This window comes from Mesocricetus auratus, unplaced genomic scaffold, assembly GCF_017639785.1.
Source record: "Mesocricetus auratus isolate SY011 unplaced genomic scaffold, BCM_Maur_2.0 Super-Scaffold_100008, whole genome shotgun sequence".
NCBI lineage: Eukaryota > Metazoa > Chordata > Mammalia > Rodentia > Cricetidae > Mesocricetus > Mesocricetus auratus.
This window is the reverse complement of record NW_024429192.1, coordinates 73,196,829-73,218,210: the sequence shown is the minus strand read 5'-3', so window position 1 is coordinate 73,218,210 and position 21,382 is coordinate 73,196,829. Positions and strand designations below refer to the sequence as shown.

The 21,382-nt window shown below is 55.1% G+C and overlaps 2 protein-coding genes across 11 annotated transcripts in view; both read right to left on the bottom strand.

The window, feature by feature from the left end:
• Positions 1 to 1,279: 1,279 nt before the first annotated feature.
• Scarf2 (scavenger receptor class F member 2) lies at positions 1,280 to 12,015 on the bottom strand. Of its 5 annotated transcripts, none has more exons than XM_040751165.1 (11): positions 11,720 to 12,015; positions 7,380 to 7,438; positions 7,188 to 7,289; positions 6,505 to 7,024; positions 6,205 to 6,423; positions 5,943 to 6,071; positions 5,426 to 5,529; positions 5,232 to 5,349; positions 4,912 to 5,027; positions 3,242 to 3,505; positions 1,280 to 2,842 (listed from the first exon to the last, which is right to left on the bottom strand). In XM_040751165.1, exons 1-11 carry the CDS (start codon positions 11,998 to 12,000, stop codon positions 1,992 to 1,994), a joined length of 2,763 nt encoding a protein of 920 aa, XP_040607099.1. In that variant the 5' UTR covers positions 12,001 to 12,015; the 3' UTR covers positions 1,280 to 1,991. The 5 variants fall into 5 exon arrangements, with proteins under 5 accessions (XP_040607099.1, XP_005077653.2, XP_040607102.1 ...); XM_005077596.4 differs by having other exon boundaries at positions 3,353 to 3,505; XM_040751168.1 differs by having other exon boundaries at positions 7,172 to 7,289; positions 11,720 to 11,860.
• A 4,285-nt stretch (positions 12,016 to 16,300) lies between these two features.
• Positions 16,301 to 21,382, bottom strand: part of Klhl22 (kelch like family member 22) — a 42,224-nt gene continuing 37,142 nt past the window's right edge. For all 6 annotated transcript variants that reach the window (XM_013118724.3, XM_040751162.1, XM_013118725.3 and 3 more), the window contains 2 exons: positions 20,731 to 20,964; positions 16,301 to 17,223 (listed from right to left, as the gene is read on the bottom strand). In XM_013118724.3, coding sequence (XP_012974178.1) covers positions 16,858 to 17,223; positions 20,731 to 20,964 — 600 coding nt within the window. In that variant the 3' untranslated portion in view covers positions 16,301 to 16,857. The remainder of the gene's footprint in view (positions 17,224 to 20,730; positions 20,965 to 21,382) is intronic.

Genomic DNA, 21,382 nt, shown 5'->3' with positions numbered 1-21,382 from the left:
CAGGGCCTACCAAGTGGCCCACACTGCACTGATTTGGCCTCTGTCCCTTTCTGGCTGATGCTGAGGCTAACTGAAGCCCCAGCAACTCGCATGGCTTGGTGCCATTCAAGTCACAAGACCACAGCAGGAAGGGTGCCTTGCTAGCCGAAGGAAGGCATCTGGCAGAGACAGCAGGACTGCCACCACGAGTTACCTAGCCAGGCCAGCCTGAGGCCCTGTGTCCATCGGCTGCTCTGGATGCCATTTCCATTCAGGTGTGGGACCAAAACTGACTTCAAGGTGGTAGTCAGCTGGCAAGGGCCCTGGCAAGGAGAGCCCACTGAGCTGCCAGCACTGGAGGTACATGAAGCAGGAAGACGCTGGCAGATTTTGAGCTGGGCATAAAGAGATGGGAGAAAGTGCTGGAGAGCTGGCTCTTCAGTCAAGAGCATAGTTCATGCCTACAGAGGACCCACATTGTGGTTCACAACCACCTACCATTCCAGTCCCTAAGATCTTACATCCTCTTCTGACTTCTGTGACACCAGGCATATACATGGCACACATACATACATGCAGGCAAAACACTTGCATACCTAGATGAATAAAACTTTTAAAATTAAAAAACAAAAACATGGAGAAACCACACCTATGGGAAGCTGGGGCAGAAGTTCAGAATCCTACTGAGTCGCGGTCTGTGACCCTGTCCCAACAACAAAAAGATGGGAGGTGTGAGAGTCTGATAGACGCTGGGCCGTGGAGGAACCCAAATAGCGTTCCAAAACTAAGGGTCAGTAGAGACCCTGGAGAAGCACAGGTCCGTGGCTCAGGAAGTACAGCTAGGAGCCTGCCAGGGGAGGTGGCAGTGCTGGGGGTGGGGTGGGGACAGAGATGGCTCAGGAGAGGCCCAGCCGGCGGTCTTCCTGCTCTGTCCCCTCGTGGAGCATGTGGAGACCCGGATACAAAGGTCCCCATTGGGACAAGGCACCTACTGAGGCAGACCACAGGCTCCATGCAGTGGCAGACTGTTTGTGAGGCCTGGCTGGACCCACGGCCCATTGTCCCTTGCCCCCATCTCTGTCTCACCAGAAACAGTTCTGTCCTCTAGATCCCCCCCACTTCCCAAGTGACAGCTCTGGACTGGTGGATTTGGCACATTTTTCATAGTTCGTGGACACCCACACTGGCGACCCCAAGGTTCCATGTAGCTGGAAGAGTCCAGAAGATGTCACATACAGGTTCTGTGAGAGGGGCATCTTTGACCACAACCTCAGGCAGGAAGTAATCAGAGCACAGGAAGTGGGGAGAAGCATTTTATTAAGAAAGCTTTGGTTTGGCCCTACTAGGAGGAACCCATCCTGGAGACCCCAGATGGGTGGGAGCAGCCCTGCCCGGGGCCTATAAATATGTCTAAGGCCACCAGAGTCGTCCCTGGGGTTCCCACAATTGTGAGGTGGTGGGAGGCCATCAAAGCCAGCTTGACAGCTGAGGGACCAGGGCTGATGTCGGTGGAGGTTGGGGAAGGGACAGGCCAAGATGTGCTGAGCCACCTGAGGGGCAGAAACCAGCTCTCCTCCCCAGGTTCGGGTCAACCAGATACTCACGAGCCCACAGTCAATGGGAGCAGCCTCTGGCTATCTTTAAGAAAAAGACCCTACAGCCATAGGCACCAGGCCCTGGCAAGAGAGGCATCCGCGCTCCTGGCGTCAGCCAATGACAGGATAGCCCAGCCAAGCACACTCTTGGCCAGTAAGAAGTCTGCAGGCTCTCCCAGCCACGGCCAATGAGACACAGATTGCTAGAAAAGCTCCACAACACTGCTAGCGGGAGCGAGTAGCCAGCTAAGTGTCCGCCAGGCCTGAGAGCAGACACAACCGAGCAGCGGCTGCCGGAGCCTGGGCCAGTCAGACACAGCCTCGTGCCGGGCGCTATGTGCTTGGGCCAATGAAATGCTTCGCTGCGGCCGCGCGGGAAACGGCGTCGAGAAACGCGGTGGCTCGCGAGCTGTGAGCCTAGGAAGCTGCGGGTGGCGCTCCCGCCCTGCTCAGCTCCCCCGCCGCCTCTCTGCTCTTCTTCCGCGGCGGCTTCTGGATGGGGGTCTTCTTCCGAGGGGTCTCGGGCGCGGGTGTCCCGGCCGCTGCCTTCTCGGGCGCCGTGGCCTCGGACGCCGCGGATGCGCGGGCCGTCGAGGCGGGGAGCACGGAGCGCTTGGCCTTCTGCGGCGGGGGCGGCTTCTCCCGCGGCCCCGGCGGCCCCTCGGCGCGACCCAGGCTGCGAGTCTTGTCCCGCAGCTCGGCTGCCAACATAGAGGCGGCCTCGGGCGCATTGCGCGGGGGACCAGCCGCGTCCGTGGGCTCCGAGAGACCCGGGCCGCGGCCGCGCGCTCGGACCCGGGGCGGCGAGGGTGCGGCCGGGGCGGGGACCTCTTCGGTCAGGCCCGGGGACTGCACCGACGTGTTGCTGGGGGTCCGTTTCCTCCCGCTAGGGCTCGGCGCAGCCATGCGGCCGGCGGCCGGCGGTGACGGGGCAGCAGCCGCGGCGCCCTGCTTGCCGTGGATCCAGGACACTTTAGGCTTGGTGGCAGGGTCGGGTGGCGGTGGTTTCCTGCGCTCGGGCGACGGAGACAGTGACAAGCCCCCAGCCTCACCTCGGGCCCGGGCCGGCCGGGCCTCGCGCCGGGCCACACGCGCGTACAGCGCTCCCCCGGGCCCCTCCACGCTGGACGCCGAGCGCTCGCTGTCTGAGGATGCAGGGAGGGCCGCTGCCTCCTCCACGGGCACCGGGGTGCTCATGGGCGCTAGGGACGCAGCGGGCACCTCAACCAGAGGGGCAGGAGCTTCCGGGTCTCGGCTCTCAGTCGCCTCTAACAAGGGAAGAGCAAGCGAGTCACAACAGCCAAGAACAGCGCGGGGATCCCTCCCTCCCTCCTCTGCCGAGGTGCAGCTGTCTATGCGTGGTCCCAACACTCAGGCATGCCTGGTGCTTCCATTGCATTAGTGGGAATCCCCGGGGTGTGGGCTGACTGCTGGGGGATGGGGAGTACTCTTTCAGGATTCAGCTTCAGCCTGTGTGCCCCTCCCCCGCCACACCCCAGTCTCAGAGGCCACAGCCATCAACTTTAAAAAGGAAGATTTCTGATGCTGAGGGGATAGTCATTTGACAGTTCCTCTCCACTTCCTACGTTGTCCCCTGCCACTCCCTATCCAGGTCCAGCCCCAGAAGTTAATACGTCTAGGATTCCATCTCTCCCTCCATGACTCACCCCAGCAGGGCAGAAGCCCTTGGCCTCTTGGTGCCCTGATGCCTCCACCTCCAGCACAGAGAGCAAGGCCGTCCACTGTGCCAGAGGGATGGCCGAGCAGGCCACACTCACCCTCGTGGGGCACGCAGTACACAGGGCCTTCATCTGTGGTGTCAAAGGATGAGAAGGAAGCCCTGGAGGACCATGATGGTGAGGGCTGCTCCAGCCCTGAAGGCGGTTCCAGGAAACTGCAGTTGAGCGTGTTCTCTAGGTCATGATGGGCCACTGAAAAAGAGTGAGGCAGAGTTGCCAAGGGCCTGCCCCTTCCCCATCTGTACCTTTAATTAGCCAAATGTGAACAAAGCGGTCATGACCAGGCCGCACAGAAAGCTGCAGGTGGGGCAGGAAGTTCAACTGAGTCACGTTAGGTCGGGGCTGAAGAGTGGGTAGCAAGCAAACCCAGTAAAGGGAAACGTGAAGGAAGCTGGGTGTGGTAGTGCATGCTGTAACCCCAGCACCCGAAGGTCTGAGGAAGGAGGGCCACTGTGAGCTTGTTGCCTGCCTAAGATACACAGCTGAGTTCCAGGACAGCCTGGCCTATGGTGTTAGACCCTGATTCAAAAAGAAAGGAAAAGAAACGGACAAATGGCTAAGAGCACTGGCTGCTCTTCCAAAGGACTGGGATTTCATTCCCAGGACGCTCGTGGTAGCTCCTAGTCATCTGTGACTCCAGTTCCAGAGGACCTGATGCCCTCTGCTGGCCTCCACAGGCACCAGGTACACAGCGGGTGCACACCTACATGAAGGCAAAACACCTTACACATAAAAGGAGCAAAAGGGTTTTAAAAGATAGTTTAAAAATCAGCAGGAGAAGATGTGAGCCAAGTGCAGCCGGCCGGAAGAGTAGACAAACGTGAGGAAAGCAGAGACGCTGGCACGGGTGGCCACCAGGCTCTCCCACCAACGCTGGGGACCCCCGGAGCACTTCAGAGTCCAAATGTGCAGGGGCAAGCCAACTGCTGGGCTCAGGCTTCTCAGCAGCCCTGATACCTCAGCTAGGACGAACCAAAGCACTGTCCAGCTGTCCCCTTTATGTCCTAAGAGACTGAACGGTCCCCACCAATCTTCAGAAAGAAGTCGCCTAAAGGAAGGGGCCACCGACTGGCCTGCAATCACACTGAACACCTACTAGAGACTCTGTAGGGGACCAGCCTGCCCTTTCCCGGAAAGGACTCCAGTGACTGGTGGGGAGCAAACTGATGGGTGTGCTCTACTGTGGGGTTCATATACACATGAGTGCACCAGCTCCCATGGGGTTCATATACACATGAGTGCACCAGCTCCCATGGGGTTCATACACACATGAGTGCACCAGCTCCCCTGCGGCTCTGCATATCAATGTAGGGTAGAGACCTACGGGTCAGGTGACCTGCCACACAATCCCTTGTGGATTCCCATGTCTCCTGCATACCCCCCAATATCTGCCCACACATCTTTCACTCCTTCCTTCCCCTACAGCCTCGCCCACAGCAGCATCCTCCCTTCCTTTCCCCCAACCGCAACTCTGCACTCACATACATCGAAACTCAAGCGCCCCCCCCATTTCTCACTGAGTCTTGTACCCCTTTGCATCATTTTCTAGAAACCTCCTGTAATGGGTTACCTCTGAGTCCCAGAGCCCACATTCTCACCTACGACTTTGGGTAGCTTCTGTCTGCGAAGCGGGATTCGAGGCAGCTTCATGCTGATACGGCTGAAGCTCCCGCAGAGGCGCTGAGGTGCCTTCTTCCTTCCAAGCGTGAGTTCCCTGCGGGGGCGGGGCCTGAGCGTAGGGGCAGGGCGGGACTGGGAGGGGCGGTCAATCTCGGTGGGCACAGAGAGGGGAGGGCCGGGAGAAAAAGAGGGCTGGGCCCTGCCCCAGGGGTGGGGTCTGGATTCAAGAAGCACGCCCAGTCACTGAGAGCGCGCGACCTAAACCAAGCGTTGGTTGGGGGCGGGCTTGGGGCCTCACCGGCGCGCCGGGTCCTTGCCCCGGCAGGCGCAGCAGCAACCGAGCAGCGAGAGCAGCAGGCCGAGGAGCAGCGTGAGCAGCGCGCCCGCGCCCATCACACCTTTGCGCTGATTGGTCTCTGTGGGGAGCAGCGGCTCAGCGCAGGATCACGCACCCCACTTCATTCCCTGGCCCGACGTTCTTCACCCACTCACCCAGGTGGCAGGCACCGGTAACCGGGTCGCATGATTCCTCGTGACAGTTGCAAGCCTGGGCGCAGTCCACGCCGTGGAGCCCGGCAGGGCATGTAACATTACAGCTGCAAAGTTTTGGGGTCAAGTAGGGCCGTGGTGGCTCCCCAGAATGCTTCCTTCCCCTGCAGCGGCAGTCACTGCTGGCTGGTTCCGGGTGCCCTATCCACGCCCCTAACTCCATTCTCTAGAGACTGAAGCCCGTCCCCACCTGAGGGCGGGCACTCACTGGATAACCAGTTCGGAAATGTGTGTGCTATCTGCAGGAGGGAGTCTGAAGGAACTGACTACGTGCAAGGGGAAAATGGAGGTCTACACCGTGTCTGTGTCACATCAAGGTGCCACTTTGACAGATTTCAGTCTGAGGGCAAACTTCAAATCAGATACTGCCCCAAAGTGCTCGCTGACACTCCCTGAGGCCTGGCTGGAGACCCTAGTGTCGGGTACATATTCCCTATCCCTCTCCAGGTCCCCCACTCACTGAGGTCCGTGAACACCAGGGCTGCAAAGGCAGCGTCCAGACTGGAAGTCACAGTGGCCGCTGCCGCAGTCAGAGCACACGAAGGCACAGTCCTCACCGTAAGTGCCATTACTGCACTTGGTCTCGCACCTTGGTATCAAGAGAGGAGGCATGAGCTGAAATGTTAAGCCACAAGGCCTACAGCGTCCACAGTGCAGGGACTACATGGGAGCCAGCACTAGGGAGCTGCGTGTCTGGGCCGAAGCAGGCATGGGCTGCTCACCGGTCGCCGATCCAGCCCGCATTACAGCGCGTACACTTGCCAGTGACATGATTGCAGGCGTGCCCGTCGCGGCAAGGCGGGCAGCGGTGGCTACAACCCTCGCCATAGAAACCAATGGTGCAGGGTTGGTCACATTTGGTTCCGTTCCAACCCGGTTCGCACGTCACACAACGGCCATCAGCTACAGTACAGGGCTGCTGGCCCTTGCACTGACCACACCTAGGAAAGGATCAGGAAGCTGGGCTGGATGGAGTTCCGCTTCACCCCTCCGCCTTCCCGCCACCGGGCCCCCATGCTTACCGACGGCGACAGCCCAGGCCATAGAAGCCAGCGGGGCATGGCTCGCGACAATACTTGCCCCGGTAGCCGGGATCGCAGGCGCACGTGCCGTCCACCGGGTGGCACCGACCGTGGAAGCACTGGCAATAGCGATCGCACCGTGCGCCGAACGTGTGCTCGCGACACTGGCAGCGGCCGCTCTGCTGCTCGCAGGGCGACGAGTTGCAGGCGCACTGGTTGTTGCAGCTGCGGCCCCACCAGCCTGCGTGGCACAGGCAGGCGCCGGTCTGCGGATCGCACCGTGATGTGGTGCTGCAGTAGCACGCGCTAGCGCATTGTGCGCCCCACCAGCCCGGCTCGCAGCGGCACGCGCCGCTCCGCGGGTGGCACGTGCCATGCTGGCACTGGCATGCATGCTCGCAACGGGCACCCCAGCGGCGCGCGTGACATGTACACTGTCCAGTCACGTCCTCGCACTGTCCGTGGGGGTGGCAACTGCATCTCTCCTTGCAGTCAGGCCCCCAGAACTGGCGCGGGCACTCTGCAAGAACCAGGGGGGAGGTTGAGTTGTTAGCCTGCATACACCCCACCCTCAGCTCCGCCATAGCCAGGCCCCAAAGTCAACCTATCCCAATCTGTCTCCCTGCCTAATTAGTTTCTCGCCAAGCAGCCCAATACCCAATCCCACCTCGCCCCGCGCTCACTAGTGTCGCAGTTGGCACCGAAGTAGCCATGTCGGCAGCGGCACTCGCCTGGCCGCACGCACACCTCGTTTTCTGAGCACGTGGAATTGCCTTCGCACACCGCTGCAAACAAGAAGGGCTGGGCTGCAGTGCGTGCTCTTTCCACCTCCGCCCTGTTCCCGCCTGCCCAGGACCCCAGAAAGCCCCACTCACCAATCCCACACTCATCCCCCAACTGCTTCCAGCCAGCGCAGCACGTGAGCACCTGGGAACTTGAAGCAGAGAAGGGACATCTGAGCCTGATGCCCTTCCCCCTACATTCCTTCCCCAGCCTTCATGGTGCCCCGCCTTGGCGAGGTGGTAGGACACCTAAGCCTGATGCTCGCCAGACAGTAGTAAGCAGGGGACTAACACATCTCCACCGCTACAAGCGCAAACTAAAGGAGCAAAGAGCAAGCCCCAAAAGCTCACCTTCAAGAACTGTCATCTACAGGGGCTCCGCCGCCATCAGCCTCAAGGGTAAGAAATGGGAATCAGCGGGGCCAAGAAGGGGCGGCAGTGAATACGGAGGAGTAGGGAGCCACCTGCCTCTCACTACCTTTTGAAGAACTAGCACGTTCCTGAGGGCTAGGGGCCTAGCCAGATGGGTGTTTACCCAAATGTGACATGACTGTGATGCCACTGTCAGATGGGCCCGGGGGCACCTGGATACCCACAGGAGGCTAAAACCCAGAGTGGACAAGCATCTGTGGAGGGGGTGGAGCCAAGTGTAGACTACAGGGAGAGTTCCTTCAGAAGGGTCGGCTGGAGGCAGGCACCTTGCTGTAGGCCAGGGGAACCACACATAGAAGTCAAAGCAAACTGAGGCCCAGTGCCCTCCCGAGGCAGGGAGGCTGGAGTATCTACTTGTATTTACTGTTTTACTCGTGTTGTTTGGCCTTGCAAAGTACACGCTGTGTCAGTTTTCAGGGGACTCTGTTGAGATGAAACCTTGAGCTACACCTCAGAGGTCAAATGTCTGAGTGCAGCATTTCAGGGTGCTACAGTTCGGAGAGGCCTCTGGTGTGAATGCCCTGTCAGGGAGCTAGGGAGGATGCCTCAGAGTCCAGCTGAGGTAGAGGGGACAGTCACTGAAATGACAGATTCCCAGAAGTCCAGAGTTTCGCCCCAGTCCTACAGAAATGTAGCATTCCTTTACATTTTAGAGGAAATGAGTGTGCTTCCCCTGGGGCTTGCGAATTCAGAACCCAGCAAGGGGCAGGAGCAGGTTGAAATGAAAGCTCCACACTGCCTGCTGCCCCGACCAGTTTGAGGTAATAGTCACACCGTAGATAGGATCCAGCTGCCTCCAAAAGCCCCCTGCCCAGTCAAAGTTCTGTTCGCCCCTCAGATCAAAGTTGGGACTTGAGGGACAGAGCCCATAAAACCTTAAACTAAGAGAACAGGCTTTGCATATTTTCCACAGATAAAGTGGAAACCACAGAAAAATGAAACAGGCCTGTTTTTTGCTGTCCCCATTGGACCACCCACCTTGTCCCAGGGATGTCAAGGACCCCTTCTCAGAAAGATCCACTTCCACCTGGTTCTAGACCAGATTGTCCAGACAGTGCCCCTTCACAGTTGCCAAGTGGCCTGCTGGGATCACCGGAAACACTGATCGCTGTCTTCCCTGGCTGACCTAGTACACGGTTCTGCGGTTGGGAGTCTGGGTGTAGGACGCTCAATGGTGTTTATAAGTCTGTCAGCGTAAGTTGCAGAGCAGACTGCAGTAACCAGCAAACTGTGCACATCTTAGCTCTTTCTTCCTGCCAGACCCATGGGTCCTGTCCTTTAAAACAAACATTTATCTCTCCCACTGTGTGCACGTGGAAGTTGAGGACAACTTGAGGAAGTCAGTTTTCTCCCACCATGAGGGTTCCAGCAATCGAACTCAGATCATCAGGCTCAGTGGCACGCTGGTCCTTTACCCACAGCTCAGCAGCCTCAGGCCCTACTCTTTAGCTAAAGAACCTGCAGCCCCAAGAAGTGCCTGGCATGCACTGGGCAATTCAGTCATGGGAGCAGGCCACAGGAGGCCTTGAGCACTGCCACCAACACTCAGCAGGGCCAGGCCCATCTGGGCTCACCAAGAGCAAGTCTTGCATTCTCACAAGGATCATCACTGCAGACAAGGATGGTTTGGCGAACTCATCCAATGGCTTACAAAGCCAAGTCCTTGTTCCTGGAGCCAGTGTGTGGTGCTACAGGTTGATGCTGGGGGGGGCACGATCACTGCTGTGTGGCATTTAGCTCATATCCCCCACCTTAGAGTCCACTCATTAGATCCTGTTCTGTCCCTGGTCATGCACAGACCCAACCAAGGAGGCTTCTGTGCTATCACCTTTTCTGGGTTCTCACATGTCTGGCTCTCCTCTGGCACCAGGTAAAGAGTCATGCCATGGGATCTGCTACAGTGTGGCCTGCCCCCTCAACACTAGCCTTGTTAATGCAACTGCCCACTAGATGACATGACAATCTAGAGAGCTCGGGAGTGTCAAAAACCAGCCCCCTCTGTCCTCTGTCTCTTCCTTCTCAGGTTGCCCCTGGCCTGTCCATGCTGGGAAGTTGAGGCCATGCCCACACCAGATCTACTGAAAAATAAGCTTGCTTTCTCGTCCAGATTCTATGCAAGTTAGGCTCTGGCCTCCTGAGAGCCACCTTTCACCTGGCAGCTAACCCATCTGCCTGGTGCCTCAAAGCTCATCCTTATCTGTTGGGTGTCCCCTCTATAAAAAGCAGTCTCATTCTCAAAGCACTAGACACACCTCGTGTGAGCTTGGCACGCACGCCCCGCCCCCCCCAGCATCTGCGGGCTTCCAAGGAACTTTCAAGAAGGAGGAGGGGTGTTGGGTGAGTTGTGCCCCAAATACCCTCAGGGCTGCCCCCTTCTCTCCTGTAGGTCTGTGCTCATCATGGCAGGTCTCCCCTGATCATGCTAACGGAAATGGCACCCCCAACTCAATAACCACTCCCTGGCCAAGGCAAGAGTCTCTGCGGCAGAGTCTGCACTAAAAGGTTCAGCGCCCAGCTCCCGCCTCTCCCTCCTGGGCCTCATTCATTTTAATCACAAGGATGGCCCAGACCTCGGGTGGGCACAGTCCAGAGGCCGTTCTTTCCACAAACGCTCCACACACTGTCACGGCAACCTACCCCCATCTCCAGCACCCAGGAACTGAGGTCCATCTAACCCCATTTTACAGAGATGGGGGCAGAAGCAGAAAATGCAAGTATTTTTCAGATCCAGTCTGCTGCTAGGGTATGAAGGTAAATGCAACGCCGCTGTGGCTTACAGAGACAGCCCACCTCCTGCCAAGGTAGACCAGCAGGAATGTTGGAGGCCAAGGGTTCCCCACTCCAGCTTGACCCACTACCCGTCAAGAGGAGGAGAAGACCTGGTGCGGGCTGACCGCCCTCCCCAGGCACCGCCCCGCCTGCCTTGCCGCTGCATTCCTGGGGCCGGGGAGGCCCGGGACGAGGCGGCGGCGGCAGCGATGCGAAGCAGATGGCTAGCCAGGCGGGCCCCCGCCTCCGAGGCGGGGCTCAGGGCCGGGAGTGGTTTTTGAGGCATCTCGACCCGATTTCGGAAACCGCGCGGTCAGCTAGCGGCCCCTTGTCTACTTTGGCCCTCCGAAACCCTGGCTGACGTTTCGCACCTCCGGGGGTGGGGTGGGTCTTAGACCCAGGGCGCCCCCGTGGGCCCCAGCCTGGAGTGCCAAAACAGTCTCCCCAGTGCCCGCAGAGGCGCCCCCACCGCGGGTTCCTCGCCTCTGTGCAGAGATGACTTGAGAGTGTCGTGGATCCGACCAGCGGACAGGTCCCCCCGGCTTCTGCGCCTACTCCGCGTCGCTCTTCACCCTCTGCGCAGGCTCCGGGCTCCACTGCCTTCTGCCTGGGCCTGTCCCACACCGGCTTCCCCAGCAAGACACCCACCTCCGCGCACCCCGTGTCCTCCCCTTGGAGCCGACAGGGGTTCCCACGTCCTCCCATCGCGCGTCCATCATTGTCCTCACCACTCCTGTTTCTGGTCCAACGTGAGCGCTGGCTTTTCCGTGCTCACTTCCACTGCCATCCTCCTCCCACCCCGTCCTTCCAAGTCTCAAGTCCCCAGTGCTCAGCTCGCCCGAGTGTTGCCCCTTCGCAATTCTCACCCCCACTCCAGGCTCAAGTCACTGACTCCCGGAGCCTATGCATATACTCTTCCCTCTCTCGGAATGTCCTTCCTTGGCTTTGAGAATAACTTTTCTGGTATTTCCTAACATTTCTGGACACCACATAGTACAACTTCTGGGGGCCCATGGCACTCCGTTATCCCCTCAGGTGATTTCGGGTCCGGTCGGCCCTCCGATGCACCCCGGGGACCCAGGCTCGGCCTGGAACCGAGCCCAGGTCGCGAGGGAGGCCCGAGGGGCTCGTGTGACCAGTTTAGCGAGGTTCTGGATACCCCGGACTGAAACGGGGCACCGCTACCCCCAGCCCGCTTCGCGCCCCACGCCTCGGACAGGCCCAGCTCCTACCCGGGCGCGCGGCACACGTTGCGGCCTCGAGGGTTCAACTCCTGGGGCGCCGCGAGAGCGGTCAGCAGCCAGAGCAGCAACAGCGGCGGCGGCGGCCCTCGGGCTCCCTGGCACCACGCCGGCCCGGCCCCCCCGGGACCCTGCGCCCTCCATGAGGCGCGGGGCAGGCGCGGGTGGGCGCGGGCGCGGGTGCGGCCGCTGCAAGGGCGGCCGGAAGCGGAGTGCGAGGCCGGGCGGGGGGGCGGCAGGAGGGGCGCCGGGCCGGGCAGGAAATTCCACATCGGCTCCCTGATCCTGGGCCAGCGCGGCCGGCCAGGCGGCAGCGCCCGCCCCACGCACCAGACCCCACCCTCCGGCCGCGCCTCCGCCCCTTTGCTCGGCCCCCGCCCCCACCTGGCCACGCACGAACTCCGGGGCGAACTTGGTGAGGGCCCGCGCAGCGGAGCGGGAGGAAGGAACTGCGGGAGCCCGCAAAGGAGTCTTGGTCCCCGCCTTTCCTACCCTCTCGTCAGACAGCCCTGAAGCCGCCAGATCTGGGAGTGAGGGGCCTCAGCAAAGGCTCTGGGGCACACACTGGCTTCGGGTTCGGACCAAGAACCCCCAGTTGTCCTACGGTGTGATCCACATCTTCTGCAGCATGCAAGAGACGACTAAGCACGATGTAGGCAAAGATCCGTGGAAATGCACTGGAGACCTAGGGAAAAGAGCTCACTGCAGGAAATACTGGAGAGGTGGGAGCAAAAGGACCAGCCAAAGTCTCTGGATATGATGTGGAGGCAAAGACAGGGAAGGGAACATTGGAGATGGAAACTGAAACCAGGAAGCCCAGTTATGGGGTAAAGAGGAACTGGGGTGCCCAGGACATGGCTTCAACTCAAGAAGGCTACTGACTCCCAAGAGGGAAAAGTCCAGAAAGTGGAGTCAAGACTGATGAATGGAGACTGTAGGGTAAAAGGGCCAGCCAAAGAAGCGCACTCTGGCCCTGAAACCAGAGCCAACAAAACACTCCCTGATCAACTCAGTACAAAGCCCAATCAATCCCTGAGCAGGAAAACCAACCAATCCCTGAGCACGAAAATCTAGCCAGTCTCTGAGCTTGTCCAAGCTTAGGGATTGAAATCTGACCAATTCTCATCCTGGGAAAACCCTGGCTCTAAGAAGCCCTATATAAGCCCTGGGCCTGTTCCGTTTGCTGCTGCCTTCTTCATCCTGGCAGAGGCAGCCGCCCTCCTGGATTCTTCCCTCTCCCAATCTCTTGAAAGAGGTTTGGGTGAGACTTTCTTTCGCTGGAATGGAGCAGAACTGTAACGACTGAGCAGAGTTGTTACTGGGGAAGCCTTTCCCTGCTGCTATGCTTATGGTAACTTTGTGGTATTCCTTGGCTTCGGGCTATCAGGACCCCTCTTACATCAGGACAAGCAGAGCCACAGAGAGGCTACTAAGTAGATTGATCTGTCTCTACCAAACTTGCTTTTCAGGCTCTATCAGATAAGGGAAACAAGAAGTCTTTTGAGGCTTGTAAGTTTCCTTCACCAGGAACCTCCAGTGACCTTAGTATGACATCTGCATGCCTGTAAAAGGAGCTGCAGAATCTGTGACCACACTAGCACCAACTTGGCCATGACTAAAGGTGTCCCCCTCCCACGCCTCTACATAAGCTTAGCGATGAGATGGCGGCTCAGGCAGGCACCCTCTGTTCACTGCTCTCAGTAAAGCTCTAGTTTCCTCACTGCTTGAATCACTGGCTTCACCCAGGGATAACCGAACGAAATACCACAGTCCAGTTCAGAGGGGAGCAGGTTGGAGCTGTACGATTCCAGGAGAGACAAAGCAAGAGAGCTCAGGAAGTAGGTTGTACCCCATTGGCAGCCAGGTCCCATCAAGGAGGAGTTTGTCTTTCTGCTTGAGGGGAAAATCAGACAATATCCTGGGTAGCAAGCAGAAGGCACCTTGAGTATCAGGGGCAGGTGGTGTAGCAAGGGAGCCTGAAGGACTGAGTTGTTACCAGAACAATGAACAGGCCAAGGCCATAGGTGTTAGCAGGCTGGGGGTGGAGTAGGGGACCTCAGGCCTCTTTGCAGCCCTCAGACTGGCTAGGCTGGTGGTGCAGAGAGGAGGTGGGGTAGGTAAAAGGAAGTGTTCCCATGTGGTCACAAATGCAAACACTTCTCAGCCCAAGTCAATAAGCTGACCACTTCTGGGAAGCTGAGCCTGAGCCCTGTCCTCAGCGGCACCCTCCCCAAGGAGGCTCCCATGGCTGCTACCAGCAGAGGTTCGTGTGGTTGCAGTGTTCACCCCAAGCTTTATACTGACCTCACTGGACCTGAAGGGAAACCTGGGCTGGGCCAAGTTCCAATGGCATCAACTTAACACTCTTACCATAGACCAACTCCCAAGCTTGAAGTCTGTGAAGGCACAACCTGCAATGAACCCCTCCTTAGAAGGCCTTCAGTGTCACCCACATATCCCATTTACCCACCTTCCTAAACCAGGGTGGGCTCCTGCCTGGGTACCTGGCACACATTGCAACCTTGTAGGTCCAACTCTTGAGACACTGTGGATGGTGACTTTCGATGTTGTCTTACTTTCCCTGTTGCTGTGACAAATATGTTGACAAACACAACTTAAAGAAAACTTTAGCTGGGTGTTGGTGCTGGCATACCCTGAATCTCAGCACTCGGAAGACAGGACCTTTATGAGTTTGAGGCCACACTCTTCTACCTACATAGCAAGTTCTAATACGCCCAGGATGTATTCACATAGAGATCCTGTCTCAAATAAATAAATAAATGAGAATATTAGAAAGAAAGATTTACTGTGGTCCACAGTTTGAGGTTGGAAGTGGTGACACTGGGCACTGGGGGACATTAGAGACTTCACACCTCCCTGTGGTTGCAGGCAGGGGGCCTAGGACTGAGATGAAACCAAGGATAGTTCTTGTTCTGAGAGTGCAATGCAGACAGAGCCAAAATACATGGCCAGAAAGACCCAGATGAGCTCGGAGGGCTCCCCCTGCCCTTTGGGCAGCCAGATCACTCTGTAAACACTGATCACATTGGCTTGGTTGACAATAGTGTTAGGAGACTGGTGCACAAAGTACTTTGAGACCTGCTAAACAGTGTTCCTCCTTAAAACTGGGGAGAGGACACTGGAGCAAATGGCTCTCTTCAGGCAGATGTCAATATTTGGGTGGGGGTTTGTCACTCTGAGGTATCTGTGTGATATCATGCTTTTCTAAGGGCCCAAGATCCTAAGATGTTGGGGAAGTCCTTTGTCAGTAAAGCACTGCTGGCCAATAGGAATCTAGATAGGAGGGACTAGGAGTCCAGGAGGACTCTGGGAAGGAGAAACACAAGAGAGTCGAGATGTAACGCCATGGGGTAGGAAGCCCGGAAACTTCTCCGGTAAGAGACATACTTAGATTAACAATTATGGGGTAATTACTTAAGTCAGAGCTAGCCAGTAAGAAACAAGCAAGGCCAATAGCTTCATAATTAATATAACCTCCTGTGTGTTTATTTGGGACTGATGCGACTTTGGAACCAGGCTGGCGGGAAGGCTTCTCTCAAGGAAAAGCTTCCTTTTACACTAAGACAGTGAGGTTACACATGTGGCTTGTTGGGAGGTGTCAACTCCAGGTCTCCAACCCACTGCCTTCAGGGATCCAGAGCAAGCAACTACCCTTTCTCAGTCCGTGCCTCCACCATACCACCCTTTTTGTATTCTCCCCTTCCTTGAAAGGGCACCAGAGGGAAGAATGGGTGTTCCCTCTGCCCGGCTGTCCATTCTGGCAAGAGGCCGGTGGCCTGTGATAGGAATCTGCAATTGAAGACCTTGTAGCAAATGGCAGGAAAAGTGTTCTGGGAACAAGACTGATGCTTGGACCCTGAGTGCGCCCATGTTGAGCATGGATCTCTCTGGACAGCTCCCAAAGGGGTTAGGGAGGTTCTGGTAAAGGGGAGTAGAGCTCTTGCCTGCTATGCCAATGCAGCCTCCAAGATGATTACCCAAGGGTCATCTGACAAGCTTTTGGGAAGTCAGGTGGGAAAGTACTATATAGGCACCCTTCCTCCTGTACCTTAGATCTATTTCCTGACAGACCAGGACATTGTACGTCCCATCCCACACTGCCTTTCCGTTTTCATGAATGGATCATATTCTAGGCAAGTGCTCCAGCACTGAGCGGCACCCCAGCCCTCAGAGCTTTCTACCTTAGGAACCCAGTGAACTGAACCATCCTGGGTTCTCCAAGGAAGATGAGACTAGCAACTAGCGTGTGTGGGGGGCAGCAGGAGCTGGTGAGCCACAGAGCAGACATACGAGATGTCCTGACTAGGAGAAAGGCAGTTACTTGCCACCTCTGTTGGGGCAGGTCCTGGTCTCTGCAACCAACATTCTTTCAGACTATGGAGCTCATCTGATGTCCGAAGCAGGGTAGTGACCTCATGGTCCTTGAGTTTCCATGCTAAGTGCAGCCCCCAGGGCAGCTGATTTGAAAACTGTGCCTCCTGGATGCCACTCAGAGATGCCCTGACTGGAGAAGAAAGAAATGCAGACCGTGGCCACAGAAGACACAACACCTTTTGTATAATGTTTTATTTCATTTTCAACAATATTGGGTCAGAAACACACAGTTATGTGGGCATCTCCTCATCCCTAGGACCAGCTCTGGGTACACGGTTTCCTCTGTCCCTTGAAAGCTCACCAGCTGCTCAAGGCCCTGACTGCAGGCAGCTGGAGCTGTTCACCAGACCATTTGGGTCAAGGAAGAAGGGACTCATGAACTTTGGCCACGGTTAGAACTGCTATCCCCCAAGATCTCTTGCAGGAGGGACCTTACTTAACCCATCAGAGACCAGACTAAGGGGAAGAAGAGGCCAAAAAGAGATACCAGCCCTTCAGAGTTCACAGAGGATGGGCCTGATCACTCCCTCAGCTGACAGCAGTCTTTCTGGAGAACTTTTCCTTATAATATAATTCACAGCCATATAGTTCGCAAATACTGGCAGCAAGCTGGTTGAAGAAACAGAGTGGAAAAGAGCTTGGGAAGGGCGCTACCCTGGAGCCTGGTATTTTAACCCAGGCCCTGTGGCCTTCACTGTCCCAGTTACCCCCATCAAACACTAGGCATGAGATCCCTAGTCCTCACTAGAGTTGTCAAACTCCTCCCAGTCCGATACACTCATCACTTCAGAGGCAAAGTCTGCATCTGCCTGGCTGCGGTTGGGGGTCCCTCGGGGTGGCTCACAGAGCAGGGAGCGGGGCAGGGTGAGCACACAGGCTGCAAGGCCAGAGATGGAATTGTTCAGCTGAGGCCCCTCTTCCCAGCAGTCTTTCTCTATGTCGTAGATGTGCACGTAGCCCGTGCGGCTGCCTCGGTTGTGAGAACGGCCACCCAGCACATATATCCTGTTGTCTAGTACAGCAATGCCAGGTTCACCATGCCCAGCTGGGAGTGGGCAGACCATTGACCACTGCCGAGATGTGCAGCTGTAGCAAGCCACCTGCAAAGCCAAGGTTAGGGTCAACACAGGCAGCTTCTGGGACAGGTTGCCAGCCCAGCACAGGTCACTTTGTCATTGGCTACTCCCACCTCTCTTGGCTGTAGGTCAACATCTTGCTTCCCTGACCTTCAGCTAAGAGTGCAGGGGTGCCCCTCCCATCATCTCCATATCAGTCCTGCTTGTCTCCCACTCCCATGGACCCCACCTAATCTTTCCCTCCTTCATAGCACCCCATTCATACTTGTGAGAGCCTGTGGAAGCAGTTATTTGCTCACCAATCATGACTACCACCCTTCTTCTCATACACTGTTGGGAAAAAACCAACCTACTGGTAATCCAAGAAATGTAATACCAAAATGTCATCTGGTAACCAGCAACCATGGAAAGAAGGAAGGAAATCATAAAACCCAATGCTGGCGAAGGGGTGGCAAAGCCAGTTTGCACCTATTTCACATGCCAGGAAGGGAATTTAGTCATATGTATTAAGAGACACTTAAATGCCGGGCATTGGTGGCACATGCCTTTAATCCCAGCACTTGGGAGGCAGTGGCAGGTAGATTTCTGTGAGTTTGAGGCCAGCCTGGTCTACAAAGCAAGTTCCAGGACAATCTCCAAAATAATACAGAGAAACCCTGTCTCAAAAAAACCAAAAGAAAGAGAGAGAGAGAGACACTTAAATCTCTTCTTCAAGCTGGGCAGTGGTGGTGAACACCTTTAGTCCCAGCACTCGGAGGCAGAGGTAGGCGGCTCCTGGGAGTTCTAGACCGGCCTGGTTGATGTAGCAAGTACATATTCACACCCTGTTTTATAAACAAACAAATGAATAAATACTGCCATGCAGTCCTGGCTGGCTGGACTCTGGTGTGTGGATGGCACAGATGTGAAACTTGTGGCAGTTCTTCTGGTTTGCTCCTAAGTGCTGGGGCTACAGGCCCAAGTAACAATTTATGTGTGCATGGTCTATCTCATGCACACCCTTATGCCAGAAGAGGGCATCAGATCCCACTAGAGATGGTTGTGAGCCACTATGTGGTTGCTGGGAATTGAACTCAGAACCTCTGGAAAAGCAGCCAGTGCTTCTGAGTCATCTCTCCAGCACCATTGCTCAAAATCTTATCTGTTTCACTTAGCAATCAAATTGAGGTTCTAGGTATAATAGGCAAAATAATGCCTCCTCACCCCAGGATGTCCTCATCCTAATCTTTGGAACCCATTAATGTGTTATGTTACATGGCAAAACTAACTTTACAGGTAGGATTAAGGGTTGTATGTAAGTTTTTTTTGGGGGGAGGGGTGTTATTTTCTAGGTAGACCCATCTACATACAGCTTTGGGTTTGGTTTGGAGACAGGATCTAGATACACAACACCCTGTATGTAGCCTATAACTTTCTATGTAGACCAAGCTGGCTTCAAACTTTGCTGACATCAATTGGTTCAGGACTGAACCACTGTGGCCAGTCTACAGACAGTTCTGACTTAATGTTTCACTTAAAAACTCTCAGCTTTATATTGCTATATATTTTGGCAGAAACCATTGTTCAGAGTTTAGACTTGGCCTTTTCATGAGTTGGTAAACCCAGTACAATTCTTGTGTGATAGTGGGTGAGAGGGTGAGCTACAGCCTGTGTCAGCTACTCCATCTTGAAGGGAAACACTGAGCTCCTACAGCATCCCGTGTGGCTAAGTGATGACAGACCATAGGTCAGGGTGCTAAATGCATTTGTATGTGTGTGGAGGCCAGAGATCAAGCTCATATGACGTTCCTCAGGAGTCACCATCTTGTTTTTTGAGACAGGATCTCTCACTGAGACCTAGGCTCAACAATCAGCAAGCTCCAGCCTGTCTACAAGAAGCAGCACTGGGTTACAACCAGGCACCACCATGCCCAGTTTTTTGTGTTGTCCTTGTGCTTGTATGGAAAGCACTTCATGGACTAAGATATTTTCCTAGCCTGGTTAAATGTACAGCTGAGCTAGGATATTTTTAGTTTGTTGTAAGACTACAGATATACAATCCTATCATGAATGGGAGAACACCTTTAATTGTATAAGTACTCAAAATAAGAACGGAGAAAGCCAGACAGAAGGGATAGGAAGGAGGACTCCACCTGCCCTTACTGGCTTATAGACAAAGTGGTTGCCATGAGGGAAGGCAGCCAAGAAAGGCAGTCTACAGCTAGCCAGGAAACGGAAAGATACCTGTTGACACCTTGATGTCAGCCTGCTGGACTTACGGCTGTGATAATAAATTTGTGTTATTAAGGTTTATGGCGATTTATGATAGAAACTTATACATTAGGTCAGGTTCTACCTTGTGAGGAAATGTTAATTCAGGTTGTCAAGCCCTACTCCCAGAACTTCCAAATCAATGGTCTGGGGTAGGGATTGAGATTCGTGAACCTGAGAGAACCCCAAACCCCTGACCAGCTCTTCAATGCCAGTATTATCCATAGTGTAATGTGGAGTAAAGCTCAGACTAACCCAAACGATACACTGACCTAACAAGATGCTGCCAGCTCCCAGAGTGGGGCAGGCAGTAGTTACAAAGCTGGCCCACGGGCACAGGCCTGTATTTCCAGCTAAAAGAGTAAGGCAGGACTGCCCAAGTTACGAGTTCTGACAGGGTTACAAAATGAGTTCAAAGTCAGCTTGGGCAACTTAGTGAAAAAAAAAAAAAAAAGGAAAAAGACACCTGTAGATTAACTCTGTGGTAGAATTTCTCTAACCCATGTGAGATCCTGGGCTTAATTAATTTCCCAATATGTACACACACACACACGTATGTTAAACTGGAGAATGCTAGGGACAATGCTGGTGAAAAAAGTACATTTTGTGTCTTTACTTTCATTTCACTGCATAGCCCAGGCTGGTCCCAAACTTGCAATCCTCTAGCTTCAGACTGGAATTCTGGGGTTGCAGGAATGGACTACCACACTTGGCTTGGGATGCTCTTTCACTATGAACAACTAGAAGCAAGTCACAGACAGACTGAGAGCGAACAGTACAGGCAGAGGGGATGAGTGCTTCTCATTTTTTTCTCTAGTCTTTGTTAGAGGGTTGACAATGTGGGTATGTTAACTTATAGAGTTTTTCTATGTAGACACTGGCCTGGAACTCACTCTGTAAACCATGCTGGCCTGGAACTCACTCTGTAGACCATGCGCCTGCCTCTGCCTCCCGAGTACTGGGATTAAAGGTATATATCACCACTGCTTAGCATGGGTATATTAACTTTTTGATGAAACATAATAACCAAATGCACAAGTGAAACTACTATGGTAGTCATATGTATACATTATACAGAATGTGCAGCAGTAAGTATGGGTCTTCATGAAAGCTGTGGGCTTGGAGTGATATGAGTTCAACAACCCTAACACATGTGCCCTTCTGGTGAAGGACATATATACATACATATATAGTATGGAGGCTATGCATGAATGGAGGGTGCATGGGAACTCCCTGGACCTTCTGCTCAGTTCTGAGGTTGGTGGCCTGGGCCCAGCTCACCTGGTGCACATCCCTCCTGTAGCCAGCATCATTGTTGCTGCCTCCAATCACAAACAGCTTGTCGAGGAGGGCAGCCATGCCATGCCAGGCACGTCGCACAGGCCCGTCAGCCAGAGTATGCCATGTGTTGCTTTCTGGGTCGTAGCAGTGCGTCTCTTTCAGGTAGTCCTCTCCTCTGCGACCACAGGTGATGTACATCTTTCCCTGCAGTGTGGTGCCTGCATGGGCATATACCTGTTTGGAGCCACCATGAGATCCAGGAAAGGTAGAGAACGGGCAAGAAGACAGTAAGGAAAGAGGCCAGTAGCAGCTGCCTCCACCACCCTGCACCTGCCTGACAACACATCAATCAAGGTTTCGCCACATCTGATGTACCCTCGCATACTGAGGAGAATACACCCCAATTCTATTTGAGTATGTTGCCCGACTTGTTGACCCCAACCTCTTTCCAAGAGGGTATGTTATCTACAGACCCAGAAATTAAATGTAATCTTTATGTTCCTTTGTCCCTAAAGGAAACATCTGGATGGGGAACAAGAAAACTAAGGCCCACTTTCCAAACTGCCAGAGAAGCACACTGGCAGCGAGGACCCACCCTTGGTGGCTTCAACTTTCCACCAGACACCTTCCTAGATGTGTCTGCAGATAGTTC

What these genes read in the sequence shown, in the direction of transcription:
- Scarf2 (XM_040751165.1), bottom strand. Translation starts at nt 12,000, where the DNA reads ATGTGGAATTTCCTGCCCGGCCCGGCGCCCCTCCTGCCGCCCCCCCGC. An exon ending in GGCCTGGGCTGTCGCCGTCG is followed by an intron (nt 6,424 to 6,504) that starts GTAAGCATGGGG and finishes ATCCTTTCCTAG; the next exon opens with GTGTGGTCAGTGCAAGGGCC. An exon ending in GAAGCTACCCAAAGTCGTAG is followed by an intron (nt 3,506 to 4,911) that starts GTGAGAATGTGG and finishes ACTCTTTTTCAG; the next exon opens with TGGCCCATCATGACCTAGAG.